We start from the raw sequence: 15,320 nt of genomic DNA, 5'->3' as shown, positions 1-15,320 counted from the left end.
TACCTTAAATTACTGTCCCAATATTACACCTCTGTACCTTAAATTACTATCCCAATATTACACCTCTGTACCTTAAATTACTGTCCCAATATTACACCTCTGTACCTTAAATTACTGTCCCAATATTACACCTCTGTACCTTAAATTACTGTCCCAATATTACACCTCTGTACCTTAAATTACTGTCCCAATATTACACCTCTGTACCTTAAATGACTATCCCAATATTACACCTCTGTACCTTAAATTACTATCCCAATATTACACCTCTGTACCTTAAATTACTGTCCCAATATTACACCTTTGTACCTAAAAGTACTGTCCCCATATTACACCGTTGTACCAAAAAGTACTGTCCCTATAGTATCCTAACAGTAACACTCACCTGCACTGCAGCAGGTGAGGGGTTAAATGGAGTGCGCCCTTGTCTATAAAACACTCCTAATTTATTATCCTGTGGTGGGATGGGAGCTTTAAGAGATGTCTTGTCCAGAGCCTTCTGTGGTGGACCAACCAAGCTACTGTTCCGGAAGACAGCCTTTGGCTTGAGTAAGTCATCGATCAGTGTTTGGGCCTGTGTGGACAGAGCACTGTAATTATAGTCAGGCTCAGTGATTCATCATGACTGCAACAGGACCAGGTTGTGTCAGCCATTCAAATGGGGCTCTCTCAATCTGTAGCTGGCTCTCTCAATCTCTAGCTGGCTCTCTCAATCTGTAGCTGGCTCTCTCAATCTGTAGCTGGCTCTCTCAATCTGTAACTGGCTCTCTCAATCTGTAACCCCAGTCAGTGGGGGGGGGGGGGGGGGGGGGGGATATGGTTATGGAAAAAGACCCACTGCTCTCTACTGATGAGGATTATAATGGAATAGTATACAAAAATGAAGAGAGCAATATTTAGGGGGAATTATTTAGATCAAGGTTGCGAGCCCTTATGGAAAAAAACATGATTTCACGTGTGAAATGTTCATGTTTTGAGATTTTCTTGTGATCAAATAACCTTTCACATGTGAAATCATGTGAAACCATGTGGTTTTGGAACACTTCACATGCGATGATATTTCACATGAAGTTTCACATGTGAATGTTTTCACGAGATTTCACAGGTGATGCCCAGCAAACAAAAATTGGTTGTTAAGATGTCCCTGGAACATCACGCATACACTATACAGTGCCTTTGGAAAGTATTCAAACCCCTTGACTTTTTACACATTTTGTTACGTTACAGCCTTATTCTAGAATTGATAAATTAAAAAAATCCTCAGCGATCTACACACAATACCCCATAATGACAAAGTGAAAAATGTTTTTTAGAAATTTTAGCAAATGTATTAAATGTTTCCATTGATCTTCCTTGAGATGTTTCTACAACTTGATTGGAGTCCACCTGTGGTAGATTCAATTGATTGGACATGATTTGGAACACCTGTCTATATAAAGTCCCACAGTTGACAGTGCATGTCAGAGCAAAAACAAAGCCATGAGTTCGAAGGAATTGTCCGTAGAGCTCTGAGACAGGATTGTGCCGAGGCACAGATCTGGGGAAGGGTACCAAAACATTTCTGAAGTTCCCCCAAGAACACAGTGGCCTCCATCATTCATAAATGGAAGAAGTTTGGGACCACCAAGACTCTTCCTAGAGCTGGCTGCCCGGCCAACCTGAGCAATCAGGGGAGAAGGGCCTTGGTCAGGGAAGTGACCAAGAACCTGATGGTCACTCTGACAGAGCTCTAGAGTTCCTCTGTGGAGATGGGAGAAACTTCCAGAAGGACAACCATCTCTGCAGCACTCCACCAATCAGGCCTTTATGGTAGAGTGGCCAGAAGGAAGCCACTCCTCAGTAAAAGGCACATGACAGCCCGCTTGGAGTTTGCCAAAAGTCACCTAAAGACTCTCAGACCATGAGAAACAAGATTATCTTTGGCCTGAATGCCAAGCGTCACGTCTGGAGGAAACCTGGCACCATCCCTACGGTGAAGCATGATGGTGGCAGCATCATGCTGTGGGCATGTATTTCAGCAGCAGGGACTGGGAGACTAGTCTGGTTCAAGGCAAATACTGTATGAACGGTGCAATGTACAGAGATCCTTGATGAAAACCTGCTCCAGAGCGCTCAGGACCTCAGTCTGTGGCGAAGGTTTACCTTCCAACAGGACAATGACACTGAGCACACAGCCAAGACAACACGAGAGGCTTCGGGATAAGTCTCTGAATGTCCTTGAGTGGCCCAGCCAGAGCCCGGGCTTGAACCCGATCGAACATCTCAGGAGACCTGAAAAAGCTGTGCAGCAACGCTCCCCATCCAACCTGACAGAGCTTGAGAGGATCTGCAGAGAAGAATAGGAGAAACTCCCCAAATACAGGTGTGCCAAGCTTGTAGCGACATACCCAAGAAGACTCAATGCTGTTTTTTATCATAGTGATAGACAACTATACAGAAAACGCTCAAATTGCTGAAATAAGTACATGAAATCAATGATGAGAGAATAGTCAGATTAACTGATTAGTAAAATAGCAGTGGAGATGGCACTCTTTTGCTTAGAAATGTAGTATAGGTAGTGAATGTGTAGGTGACTCCTGAGAATGTGGTGGAGTTTGTGGTGCAGGAAAAAGATCAGCATACTCTGAATCCAGAGGTTTTGGGTTTAAATCCCAGGTGGGGTCATATTGAAAAGTCAGCACTAAGTGATCATGTCAAGTGTATTCATATTGATTGAAGATGTTTACACTATTTTACCACTTACCTTAAAACATCCATACCATTTTATATTTTCATTAATATATTTTCATGAATCTCACATGTGAATAGTAGATTTACATGTGACATTGCAGTTTCACATTTGAAAAACTTTCATCTGTGAAAATGTTCAAAGGTTGGTGACATTTTGCATCCCCATGTCACATTTATTTCACATGAGATCTTGTTTTCACATGTAGCTTAATGTTATCACATTAACTTCACATGAGATCACGTGAAATTCATGTGGTTTTTCCGTAAGGGTGGTAACAGTCTTTTGGCTTTTGGGTCTGTTTGCTTGAGGGAATTTTTTTCCTATGCTATTTCTTTTCTAAAGAATGTGTGTGATCTAAACACAGTGAAAAGGCTGAGGGTGAACATCACTGACATTGGTGTCAAGGCTTTGTAGTATGGCTGAGAACAAACATATCTATCCTGTTTTATCATTAAATCCCTAACGATGGCATTTTCTCCATGTAAATTATTCACTTTGTCTTCTATCACTTTTGCATTTGTAATGAACTGATTTCAATGCGTTGGTTCGAGGGCTCGTGCTGTAGTCTAACACACTCCCACAGCTGAGTAGTGTGACAAGATTAGAGCTGTAAACATGAACATTCTCCCGTCATTTTTTTCTCCCCCAGATGAGAATGAATTTCACGGACGCCAGAGGGTTAGAAGAGAGTTCAATCTGAACTGCAGATGTTTGGATGTGAGGAATATCGTAGTGTCGTCCCATTTGATAACTGGGCCATGGTCCTATGCAGTAGAAGAAGTGGGGGATGGGATGGAGATAGAGGAGAAGCTCACTGCCAATCTCGTTCCTCTCCCAGTGAAATCTCCCAGACAGCTCCAAACTAACCCCTGCTGGGAGAGATTTAACACGTCCAATTCCAACTGTGCTCAGACGCATTCCCAAACGGGCGTCAACGATCCTCCGCCTCAGAAGAATAGAAAAGTTGCTGAAAGCAAAACATGTTCCTCACCACAATCTGAACAAACAAACATCAAACAACAGAGACTGAAGCAGCGACTGCTGCCACTGACCAGGTCCCATTGGGGCCCAGCCTCTTCATGTGTTTCACTGACCAGGTCCCATTGGGGCCCAGCCTCTTCATGTGTTTCACTGACCAGGTCCCATTGGGGCCCAGCCTCTTCACGTGTTTCGTGTGTAGAGCAGTCTGCAGAGGAACTAGCAGTGCCATGGCGGTGTAGGGCGATGGTGGCACAGAACCCTGAACCATCTCGGCTCCCTTCCAGAATCCTGCCAAACCTCCAAAACACAATTAGAGCATCTGGCTGTGAGATACTGGAGCTGTGCCGACGTATGTCCTCTAGGATGAACTGTGTGAACCATGTGAGCCCGACCACATCTGGAACTGGAACCAGACCGGTGGGTTGGAGGTTGCTTGGGAAGCCCGTCGGGGACGGCGGAGCACAGGTGCGGGTCGGTCAACCAGAACACCACTCCTGGAAAGTGAGAAAGTTCTCTGGGGCATCAGTTGACAGCCACAGTCTCACCAGCCTTCTGCATAATAGTGATTGTGGTTCTGGTGTATCCAAGGGCAGCCAAACTCAGACACATCTTCCAGATACTGGGCTCTCTGGCTGTGCTAAAGACAGCCAAGGAGCCAGCCAACAGGATGGACGGAAGGTCAGCGGCTCCAGGAGGGACCAGAGAAGTGGAGGTGGGGTTGGAAAAGGGAGACAGATGCCCAAAGAAGAATCCTTGCGGTGGGGTGAAGGATCGACATGGCCTTGGGTGAGTATTTCCACAGCTCCATAGCGACTCTCTCTGTCACTCCACTCAGAGTGTACACATCCTGCCAGACTGGCAGGTCAGCTCAGTACTGCCAGTTAAGTGCTGCCACCATCATTTACTAGTTGCATGTGCATAACAGAAGCTGCCCATCTGTCAACCACTCCTGTATTCTTCACCTCCAAATAAAATTGGAACGTAATTATCGTTGGAAAATCTAAATTCTAAATGAAGACCACATTGATACCTTTTTAATATCTCTCATCTATGTAAATGGCTGTGAATGGAAACATAATGACATCCTGCTTTACTGTAATAATATTACTATTCTTCCGGCTTTCTCGTCAAACATTAAGTATTCTCAGCAGCACCCTTTACAAAACATTTCAGTCTCAATTGAAACAGGTGCTTTCAGCTCGCAACAAAGATCACAAGGACATTGTTATATTTAGAATTGCTTCAAGTGAACACGATTCAAGACCAGAATATGAATGTCTTTCTTTATGTAGTACATTCTAATAGGTTTGTAATAACTCTATAGGTTCTTTAGAAACCCCAGGATCCATTTGGTCCAATACATCATTAATTTCCATGGCAACACAAAGTGGATCAAACGGGACATATGCTTGGAAAGTCTTTGAAGATTTGAAGTTCACATATGGATGAATGTTCGCATAGAGATTGAATGGGTGCGATTTTGTCAATTGAAGACATTGTATTCAGAACGACAGAGGCACTTCAAAGTCATGCAGAGAAGTCCTTCAAACTCATCATTCCTCATTCAGAGTGGATATTGTATGGTGACAGTAATAGTAAGTCTGAGAGACTCTGTTTTCTCTTCTCTATGAAATGGACTGTATTTGTCACATCACATATCATATATATATTTTTCTGGTATGTTCCTTCGAATAAGCGCTACTATAGCACTTTAAGTATTTCCGACAGACTAAAGTTAACAAACCGATTCCTTTCCCATGTGTTTTTTTTTTTTTACCAGAGGTGGGAATGCTGTTGTAAGTCACAGAGAGAGACTTACAACAGTTCGGGCTGTATGTATCAAATGTCTCAGAGTAGGAGTGCTGATCTAGGATCAGATCCCCACGTCTATGTAGTGTTATTAAAAGATGATCTAACAGGCTAAACTGATCATTAATCAGCACTCCTCCGAGACACTTGATACGTCCCACAGGGGACAGATAAGAAAGATCAGTGTTCCAGGAGATTCTATAGAATGAGGGAAATCTGTGTCACAAATGGCACCCTATATCCTATATAGTGCACCCTTAGGGGATTTGGTCAAAAGTGCTGTTTGGGAGGCAGACAACAGCTTCAGCAATGTTCTGTTCTACAGCATGTATCTCTACTCTGGTGACTGACTGTTGTAAATGGCTCTCTGCCGCTTGTTCTCTCTTGTGATGGATGGTTTGTTTGTTTGTTTTCTTGTCTGTCTTCCGTAGGACTCCGAGAGTCAGTCAAGGAACCAGCGGCAGAACGAGTCCCCAACAGACTGTGATGTCACCCTACTGCACATTGTACATCTTTTACAGTGTAGGTCAGTCAATCTGTCTCATGTCAGGGAAGAAGGACAATTTGGAGATGATTTTCAACATATCCTTCACAACAGACAAACTTGACTCAAGCAAATAGCAAGATATTTAGTATTCAGAGTAGGTTAGTGAATGGATAGGAGGAGCGAGCAATCTTGATATAATTCTTTTTTATTCCAAGACTGTAAATTGAATTTTGTCTACAGTGTAAAAGGTCATGATAAAAAGACAAAGGAATGAAATAGAAGTTTGGTAAAACAACTGGGTGACCAGAATATCAACAACATCCATACAAAATGATTCACTATGCTAAATAATGACAATGTAACAGTCTGACTTCAAACCAGGGAAGAACAAGAAGAAAAAACGGTCCTTTAAAAAAAGATCAGTAGCTAGGTTGCATGAAAGTCTTGTCTATGGACCAAAAGTTTAACCAAAAGGTATGAATGTGTAGTTTAACAAAAAGGTATGGATGTGTAGTTTAACAAAAATGTATGGATGTGTAGTTTGACAAAAAGGTATGAATGTGTAGTTTAACAAAAAGGTATGAATGTGTAGTTTAACAAAAAGGTATGAATGTGTAGTTTAACAAAAATGAATGAATGTGTAGTTTAACAAAAAGGTATGAATGTGTAGTTTAACAAAACAGTATGAATGTGTAGTTTAACAAAAAGGTATGAATGTGTAGTTTAACAAAAATGTATGAATGTGTAGTTTAACAAAAAGGTATGAATATGTAGTTTAACAAAAATGTATGGATGTGTAGTTTAACAAAAATGTATGAATGTGTAGTTTAACAAAAAGGTATGTAGTATAACCAAATGTATGAGTATGTAGTGTAACCAAATGTATGAGTATGTAGTGTAACCAAATGTATGAGTATGTAGTGTAACCAAATGTATGAGTATGTAGTGTAACCAAATGTATGAGTATGTAGTGTAACCAAATGTATGAGTATGTAGTGTAACCAAATGTATGAGTATGTAGTGTAACCAAATGTATGAGTATGTAGTGTAACCAAATGTATGAGTATGCAGTGTAACCAAATGTATGAGTATGTAGTGTAACCAAATGTATGAGTATGCAGTGTAACCAAATATATGAGTATGCAGTGTAACCAAATGTATGAGTATGTAGTGTAACCAAATGTATGAGTATGCAGTGTAACCAAATGTATGAGTATGCAGTGTAACCAAATGTATGAGTATGCAGTGTAACCAAATGTATGAGTATGCAGTGTAACCAAATATATGAGTATGCAGTGTAACCAAATGTATGAGTATGTAGTGTAACCAAATGTATGAGTATGTAGTGTAACCAAATGTATGAGTATGCAGTGTAACCAAATGTATGAGTATGCGGTGTAACCAAATGTATGAGTATGCGGTGTAACCAAATGTATGAGTATGCGGTGTAACCAAATGTATGAGTATAGAGTGTAACCAAATGTATGAGTATGCAGTGTAACCAAATGTATGAGTATGTAGTGTAACCAAATGTATGAGTATGCAGTGTAACCAAATGTATGAGTATGCAGTGTAACCAAATGTATGAGTATGTAGTGTAACCAAATGTATGAGTATGCAGTAGAGGTTGTAATACAACATAAATAGAGGAAATATTAAAGTCAGAGTACAAAAAAATCGGAACATAGTCATGTGTACTTGTATAACATGGTATAGCTATGTTAAAGTAATACTAGTCCATTAACACATGTACTGTACTTTTTGTGAACAAACACACACATACATAAAGTGCACAAGCATAAGAAAATAGACAGCCATAATGTCTGACAGAAGGATATTGACCTACAGTATGTGTACATTTTATACAGTTCACTTTTTCCATCATTTTAATATAATAACACTAACTGTTAGGTCTTGCGATGCACATGTTAGCAGATTTTACAAATCCTGAATGTTCTAGACATAATTATGTATATTTTCCAAGCAGCAGCGGTATGGGCGGCCATCTTGCCTGCGTTTTTGAGTCAAGCTTGATTTTAAAGTGGTGCTGTTATCATGTTCCTGTGTTGTTGTGTCCTTTATGATAGTTAAGTGCTTTAGTGATCATTACAAAAATATAGATTTCAGGGGCAACATAATGGGGACATCAATATTATGCTCTGCTCTTCTCTACTCATGGGCAAAACCGTCACAAAATGAATGTTATTGCTCCTCTTAAAACTATTTTCGCATCGACAGGGGTTGGTCGATCGAATTGCAGCTTGCATCCCAAAGTGCAGCGTTTTTTTCTGCATACTCTGAGGTGTCTTAGGTCGAAAGACCCTTTTCAAATTTCACCAGTGACAGATGTGGTATTGTTGCACCTCAGTTACATACATTTATATCTGAGAGAATCATAGTAAGACAATGACGTTTCACCATAACACAACAAATCTCAATATTGGCCTGTGAGACAGTGACACAGTTCCCTGTCACATGCGTTCATATGTATCAACAATAGACTTAAAGTAATTACTAAACGATTAGCGACATTGTACTCCTTTCACTGTATCCCTTCCACGAGAGAGAGAGAGAGAGAGACACACACGCTGACACACAGATGACAACCAACCCCTCTTCGAGCTCCAAGCGATGGCGTTTCAGCTTTAGGAACTGCCACATGAAGCAACATGAATAAAAGTGAAGCAACATGAATCAAAGTCTAACCAACATCATTGGTTTACATTTATCATAATCTGGGGTTGAAATATATGTCCCTGTATGTGGCAACAGGGCCATTTTTGAATCTACACATCTACAAATTCAACACAACATACAGTAGGCTACCTTTGAGAAAAAGAATGCTCCCGATCTTCCCATTATTTAGGATACTGATAATGTAACAATGCTTATTGTACACAAAATAGAGTCCAATGATGAAATATAATTTACATGGAGCGATGGCAGAATGAATAAGAATGTATCCGACCAACATTGTGGAAAAATGGATCAGTCCCTTCCACGATGAAGTCCTCTCTTCTACAGTATAAAGTGGCATCTGGGTCACAGCGTGTCAGCATTTCTGCTTATAATGACAAGTCGAGTTAATTCAAGTTGAATCAGGTCAATTTTCCTCATTTAGGGATTAAGTCCAAAAATAGATTAAATAAATGCAGCAAACACATGGAGAAACACAGCAAAGAGCTTCCCATCAAGCTATTGAGGAGTTTTTACACGACTGCGGCATAGGATAGGATACAGGGACCGACAAGACAACAACACAGACAGACCTTTACAGTAGCCGTACATAATGAGTTAGCGTTGCACCCCGACTATTACATTTTTGATTGGACGGTGAAGAGCGTTGATGTCCAATGGGTTTGCAAAACGGCCGATTCAACGTCATGTGACTTCAGCGAAGGTGATGTGATTCTAAAAGGAGGAAAGAAAGAAAACAATTACGTGAGACAAGTTACACAAAAAGTATTTCTTTTTTTATCTCAGAAGAAATTAAAGCTTTTGAAATGAGGCAGGGTTAAGTAAGTCTTTAAGAAGCTGAACGACATTTGCTCTAGATTCTAGTTGCTCTAGATTCTAGTTGCTCTATTGTAGTTGCTCTAGATTCTAGTTGCTCTATTCTAGTTGCTCTAGATTCTAGTTGCTCTATTGTAGTTGCTCTAGATTCTAGTTGCTCTATTCTAGTTGCTCTAGATTCTAGTTGCTCTAGATTCTAGTTGCTCTAGATTCTAGTTGCTCTATTCTAGTTGCTCTATTCTAGTTGCTCTAAAAGTTGCTCTAGATTCTAGTTGCTCTATTCTAGTTGCTCTAGATTCTAGTTGCTCTAGATTCTAGTTGCTCTATTCTAGTTGCTCTAGATTCTAGCTGCTCTATTCTAGTTGCTCTAGATTCTAGTTGCTCTAGATTCTACTTGCTCTAGATTCTAGTTGCTCTAGATTCTAGTTGCTCTAGATTCTAGTTGCTCTAGATTCTAGTTGCTCTATATTCTAGTTGCTCTATATTCTAGTTGCTCTATATTCTAGTTGCTCTATTCTAGTTGCTCTAGATTCTAGTTGCTCTAAAAGTTGCTCTAGATTCTAGTTGCTCTATTCTAGTTGCTCTAGATTCTAGTTGCTCTAGATTCTAGTTGCTCTATTCTAGTTGCTCTAGATTCTAGTTGCTCTATTCTAGTTGCTCTAGATTCTAGTTGCACTAGATTCTAGTTGCTCTATTCTAGTTGCTCTAGATTCTAGTTTCTCTATTCTAGTTGCTGTAGATTCTGGTTGCTCTAGATTCTAGTTGCTCTATTCTAGTTGCTCTAGATTCTAGTTGCTCTAGATTCTAGTTGCTCTATTCTAGTTGCTCTAGATTCTAGTTGCACTAGATTCTAGTTGCTCTATTCTAGTTGCTCTAGATTCTAGTTTCTCTATTCTAGTTGCTGTAGATTCTGGTTGCTCTAGATTCTAGTTGCTCTATTCTAGTTGCTCTAGATTCTAGTTGCTCTAGATTCTAGTTGCTCTATTTTCTAGTTGCTCTAGATTCTAGTTGCTCTAGATTCTAGTTGCTCTATTCTAGTTGCTCTAGATTCTAGTTGCTCTAGATTCTAGTTGCTCTATTCTAGTTGCTCTAGATTCTAGTTGCTCTAGATTCTAGTTGCTCTAGATTCGAGTTGCTCTATTCTAGTTGCTCTAGATTCTAGTTGCTCTATTCTAGTTGCTCTAGATTCGAGTTGCTCTAGATTCTAGTTGCTCTATTCTAGTTGCTCTAGATTCTAGTTGCTCTATTCTAGTTGCTCTATTCTAGTACTATCAAGCCCATGTTTTCCCCCATGCGGATTTGGGAAACAACATGTCAGTTTATTTTCTGGTTCTTTCATAAAACTTTAATGCATTATGATAGATACTGCGTCTGCTGCTTTCATCAATGAAGACTAGGGATGCTGTACTGTATGCCTATGAGCAGGAAGGGAGTCATCTTCAGGCAGCTTTTCTCAAAACAGCTCTGGCAGTAAAGCAAGGGAGAGGGGGAACCCGAGTGTATTTTAGTGGTCATACAGTACGCTTTCAAAAGTAGCACTTCAAGAGTAATGTGAGAGCCTTAGAACGACCCATACTAACGCAAGAGGGTGGGATGGCGGGGAGTGGGCATGCAGCAACAGGGGGGGCAGCTGTGGGTGAATAGGGGGGTGCAGGGATGTACTGTAGCTATGTGCTACCTTGATAATGTGGTTCAACTGCCATATAACCCCTGTCCGCTCCTGCCCAGATCTGAAACCAACCAAACGAGCCCGTGTCAGATGCAGTGGTCTCATTTTAAGCAAACTACAACTGTAAAGGCTTCATATGGTATTCATAAAGTCTTCATAAGCACCTTATAGAGGTTTTTAGAAGGCTTCATTAAGCCTTAAAAGTTGTGGTTTGTTTAAAATGGGACTGATGCAGTTATTTGTCAGTGTTGCTGGGTAAAGAGATGGTGGAAGAGTTACCCCACCACAGTCTGACTGCTGTAGTTGAACAGGCTGCTAATACGTCACATCACATTATCCATAGCGCTACTCACTAGCTAGTCACTAGAATTTGCAGATGTTATTTTCTTCCAAATAGGTTTCTTTAGCATACATTTGTGCATGCTGAGTTTGTTGTCAGATGTCTTGGGGCTATGTTTAGAACAGGTCATTTTCCTGCTGAGGGTGTCATTGGCAATGATGAAACATTGCTAGCCTTTTTTATGACATAACAAATTGAAGATGAGGATTCTATCAACACCCATAAACAGTGTTAATGTGGACTTCTGTGTGTTAATTCTTCAAGTACAATAACCTGTCATAGCAGCTGATTGAATATACACTACATGGCCAAAAGTATGTAGACAAAACTTCAAATTAATGGATTCAACTATTTCAGTCACACCCGTTGCTAACAGGTGTTTAAAATTGAGCACACAGCCATGCAATGTCCATAGAAAAACATTGGCAGTAGAATGGCCCATACTTTCAACATGGCAACGTCATAGGATGCCACCTTTCCAACAAGTCAGTTTGTAAAATTTCTGCCCTGGTAGAGCTGCCTTGGTCAACTGTAAGTAACATCTATGAGAACAACGGCTCCGATGGACGAATCTGGGTTTGGCGGAAGCCAGGAGAACGCAACTTGCCCCAATGAATAGTGCCAACTGTAAAGTTTTGTGGAGAAAAAAATCTGGGTCTGTTTTCAATGGTTCTGCCTAAGATCCTTAGTTCCAGTGTAGGGAAATCGTTACAGCATACAATATCAAAGCTACAACAATGACATTCTAGACTATTTTGTGCTTCCAACTTTGTGGCAACAGATTGGGGAAGGCACAAAGCAAGGCCATACATAAATCATTTTAAATAAATAATTTGTCGAGATCGGTGTGGAAGAACTTGACTGGCCTATACAGAGCCCTGACCTCAACCCCATCGAACAACTTTGAGATGAATTGGAAAGTTGACTGCGAGCCAGGCCTAATCAACCAACAATAGTTCCCGACCTCACTAATGCTCTTGTGGCTGAATGGAAGCAAGTCCCCGCAGCAATGTTCCAACATCTAGTGGAAATCCTTCCCAGAAGAGTGGAGGCTGTTATTGCAGCATTATATTGGAATGAGATGTTAAATGAGCAGGTGTCCACATACTTTTGGCCATGTAGTTTATATCAACAGAAACTCATCAGAAAGAGAAAAGAGAAAGAAGGAAAATAAAGCACTTCAACCAGGAGTTGCCAAATACTATGGACACTGAATAGTCAAATTCATCTTGGCCTGATTGGAATCTCCTTTGGCCCATTGGCTGCCTGTCTAACAGGCCCAGTTGGTCAGATGGTCAGCCAGTCTGTCTGTGTAGTGTCTGCGTCCCAAATGCCCCCCTATTTTCTACATAGAGCACTACTTTTGAACAGACTTTTGACCAAGTGGTGCACTAGAAAGAGAATAGGGTGCCATTTGGGATGTAGCCAATGTGTTCCAGAGAGTTGGCAGGCAGGCTCGGAGCCCTCACACAAACGGGTGCATACGTTTATTGCCTTGTGTTCTGCAGGTGCTCGAAGTGCCCAAAGCGGCCTCTGATCCAGCGAAAGAACCCCAGAATGCGCTCTTTGAACGATTGAGGAGTCTCATCCTCATCGTCTGTCTCCTACAGGAGTTTAGTGGTATGGATATGCATAGAATGTTTAAGTTACACTGAGTGTACAAAACATTAGGAACACCGCTTTTTCCATGACAGACTGATCAGGTGAAAGCTATGATTCCTTATTAAATCCACTTCAATCAGTGTAGATGAAGGGGAGGAGACAGGTTAAAGAAGGATTTGTAAGCCTTGAGACAATTGAGACATGGATGTGTGCCATGGACAAGACAAAATATTTAAGTAGCTTTGAATGGGGTTTGGTCGTAGTGTATTCTTAAAATCCACTCCACACAGCTTAGTTGTCAGTAGCCTAATCAATGACATGTTCACATAAACCAGTCTGTTAATAATTCAAATGGACAACTAGTATGACCCATATTACTGATTTCAAAATGTTATCTAATAATAACCTTGTGAAGAGTATAGCAATCCTAGAATATATTCATAGCGTACATAGGGTGAAGGGTAGAGGTACTCAACTCTTACCCTACAAGCCTGCTGGTTGTCTGTTCTACCTGATAACACCCACCTATTTATTGTCCCAGGTCTAAATCAGTCCCTGATTAGAGAGTGAACAAACATAGTGGAACTGGCTTCAATGGGGAAAAGTGTGACGCCAATCAGCCCACCGAGGACTGGAGTTGCCCATCCCTGGTGTAGGTTGTAGTAGGAAATAGTGTATAGGCCATGGGGTTGAGTACCTGCGAGGCGATGTACTTCTCCAGTGGGCTCTCCACTCTGGACATGTTCATCATGGGAGCATTAGGCATGTTGTCCTGCGGGGGGTCTTCACTGAGCAACAGCTTGCCTTTGAAGTTATGCACCACACACACCACCTAGAACACACACAGCAGGGGGAGACAGGAGTCACACACACACACACACACACACACACACACACACACACACACACACACACACACACACACACACACACACACACACACACACACACACACACACACACACACACACACACACACACACACACACACACACACACACAGGGTGGAAGGGAGGTACAATAGTCTCTATCAACATAACCATCCTCACACAGACAGAAGGAGACCTACATATAGGATTCTGCCCTCCATGATTCCTTAATGAGACGTTTCAATCTGCAATGGCTTGAAGCCAGAAGAAATTGCTGTAAAAATGTGTGTGCGCACATGCACGTGCACTCATGCCCAATATGTGTGTATGCGTGTCTGATGTGTGAGAGTTGGCCTCTTTAAGCTTGATATGCATGCCTATCCTGAAGCGAGTTAGCTCTCACAATGGATGGTGTATGACACACTCCAGTAAAGGCCAAAACCAGGCTTTAAGCTTCAAAATGAGGTGATCAATCTTACAGTTGCCGTTAACGAAACAGTGTGTGTGTGTGTGTGTGTGTGTGTGTGTGTGTGTGTGTGTGTGTGCGTGCGTGTGTGCGTGCGTGCGTGCGTGCCATTCCCTCCCGTTCTCATTCTTCTATACTGGATGCGTTTCGCCCTGCGGTGATAGGGGGAGAATAGAATACATATCTGAGCCCTTTGTTGCTCTAAATTAGTTGCTTTCTTTCCTTTCTCCTCTTTCGTTTCCCCAAGCCAATCCATTCCTTTATGCAACACACCATTCCAAAGCCTTTCAAAAGCCTAAAGCTTAATGCTCCCAATAAATTATCTAGCTCCTACTGAGCAGGAAGGTGTTGATAATTGGTACAATAAAAAGCACAAAGCAAAGAGTCGGGTAACGTATACATTTTTTTTTTTTGACCATTTACTCATCAACAACAATAACAATTGTTTTTCAACATTGTTTTTGTTGGATGGCGTTGACTGTGATAGTAGTGGTATTAGAGTGAGAGGAGAGGAAGACAGAGAGGGTAGTTCTTCCCAACGGTGGGTGTAGCTATGAGCACGGGTCGTATTGGAACTCCGGGCGCCTTACCATCAAGCAAGGAGAAAGATATCTACAGTCCCAAATGAGCTAACTCCAGCACTCCCTAAAGCTGGGGGTTGTTACAGTATGGTACTCAGCTATTACAATATAAGGGACCGAGGGCTGTGACACAGCGATGCCATAGTGTTGTAGTGGAGAAAATATATCTGTATTACTTCTCACATTTTCATATCTCCTCTTGCACTTCTTGTTTAAGGAAGACACTATTTATTTTACCTGTATTTAACTAGGCAAGTCAGTTAACCTGTTTG

General features: G+C 41.3%; 2 protein-coding genes across 7 annotated transcripts in view; one reads left to right on the top strand and one right to left on the bottom strand.

Annotated features, from left to right (window-relative positions):
- The first annotated feature begins 3,082 nt into the window (after window positions 1-3,082).
- On the top strand, window positions 3,083-6,129 carry LOC129822894 (uncharacterized). Its single transcript, XM_055881399.1, has 2 exons — window positions 3,083-4,498; window positions 5,953-6,129. The coding sequence occupies exons 1-2, from the start codon at window positions 3,347-3,349 to the stop codon at window positions 6,127-6,129; spliced, it is 1,329 nt and encodes a 442-aa protein (XP_055737374.1). The 5' UTR covers window positions 3,083-3,346.
- Window positions 6,130-6,195: 66 nt separating this feature from the next.
- Window positions 6,196-15,320, bottom strand: part of LOC129822895 (phospholipid phosphatase-related protein type 5-like) — a 123,854-nt gene continuing 114,729 nt past the window's right edge. For 4 of the 6 annotated variants that reach the window (XM_055881400.1, XM_055881401.1, XM_055881404.1 and 1 more), the window contains 3 exons: window positions 13,830-13,964; window positions 11,200-11,251; window positions 6,196-9,419 (listed from right to left, as the gene is read on the bottom strand). In XM_055881400.1, the coding sequence (XP_055737375.1) occupies window positions 9,400-9,419; window positions 11,200-11,251; window positions 13,830-13,964 (207 nt within the window). In that variant the 3' untranslated portion in view covers window positions 6,196-9,399. The remainder of the gene's footprint in view (window positions 9,420-11,199; window positions 11,252-13,829; window positions 13,965-15,320) is intronic. The other 2 variants (XM_055881403.1, XM_055881405.1) reach the window with 1 other exon arrangement.

The sequence above is a fragment of the Salvelinus fontinalis genome, chromosome 25, assembly GCF_029448725.1.
Source record: "Salvelinus fontinalis isolate EN_2023a chromosome 25, ASM2944872v1, whole genome shotgun sequence".
NCBI classification, from domain to species: domain Eukaryota; kingdom Metazoa; phylum Chordata; class Actinopteri; order Salmoniformes; family Salmonidae; genus Salvelinus; species Salvelinus fontinalis.
This window is presented reverse-complemented; position numbering and strand designations above follow the sequence as displayed.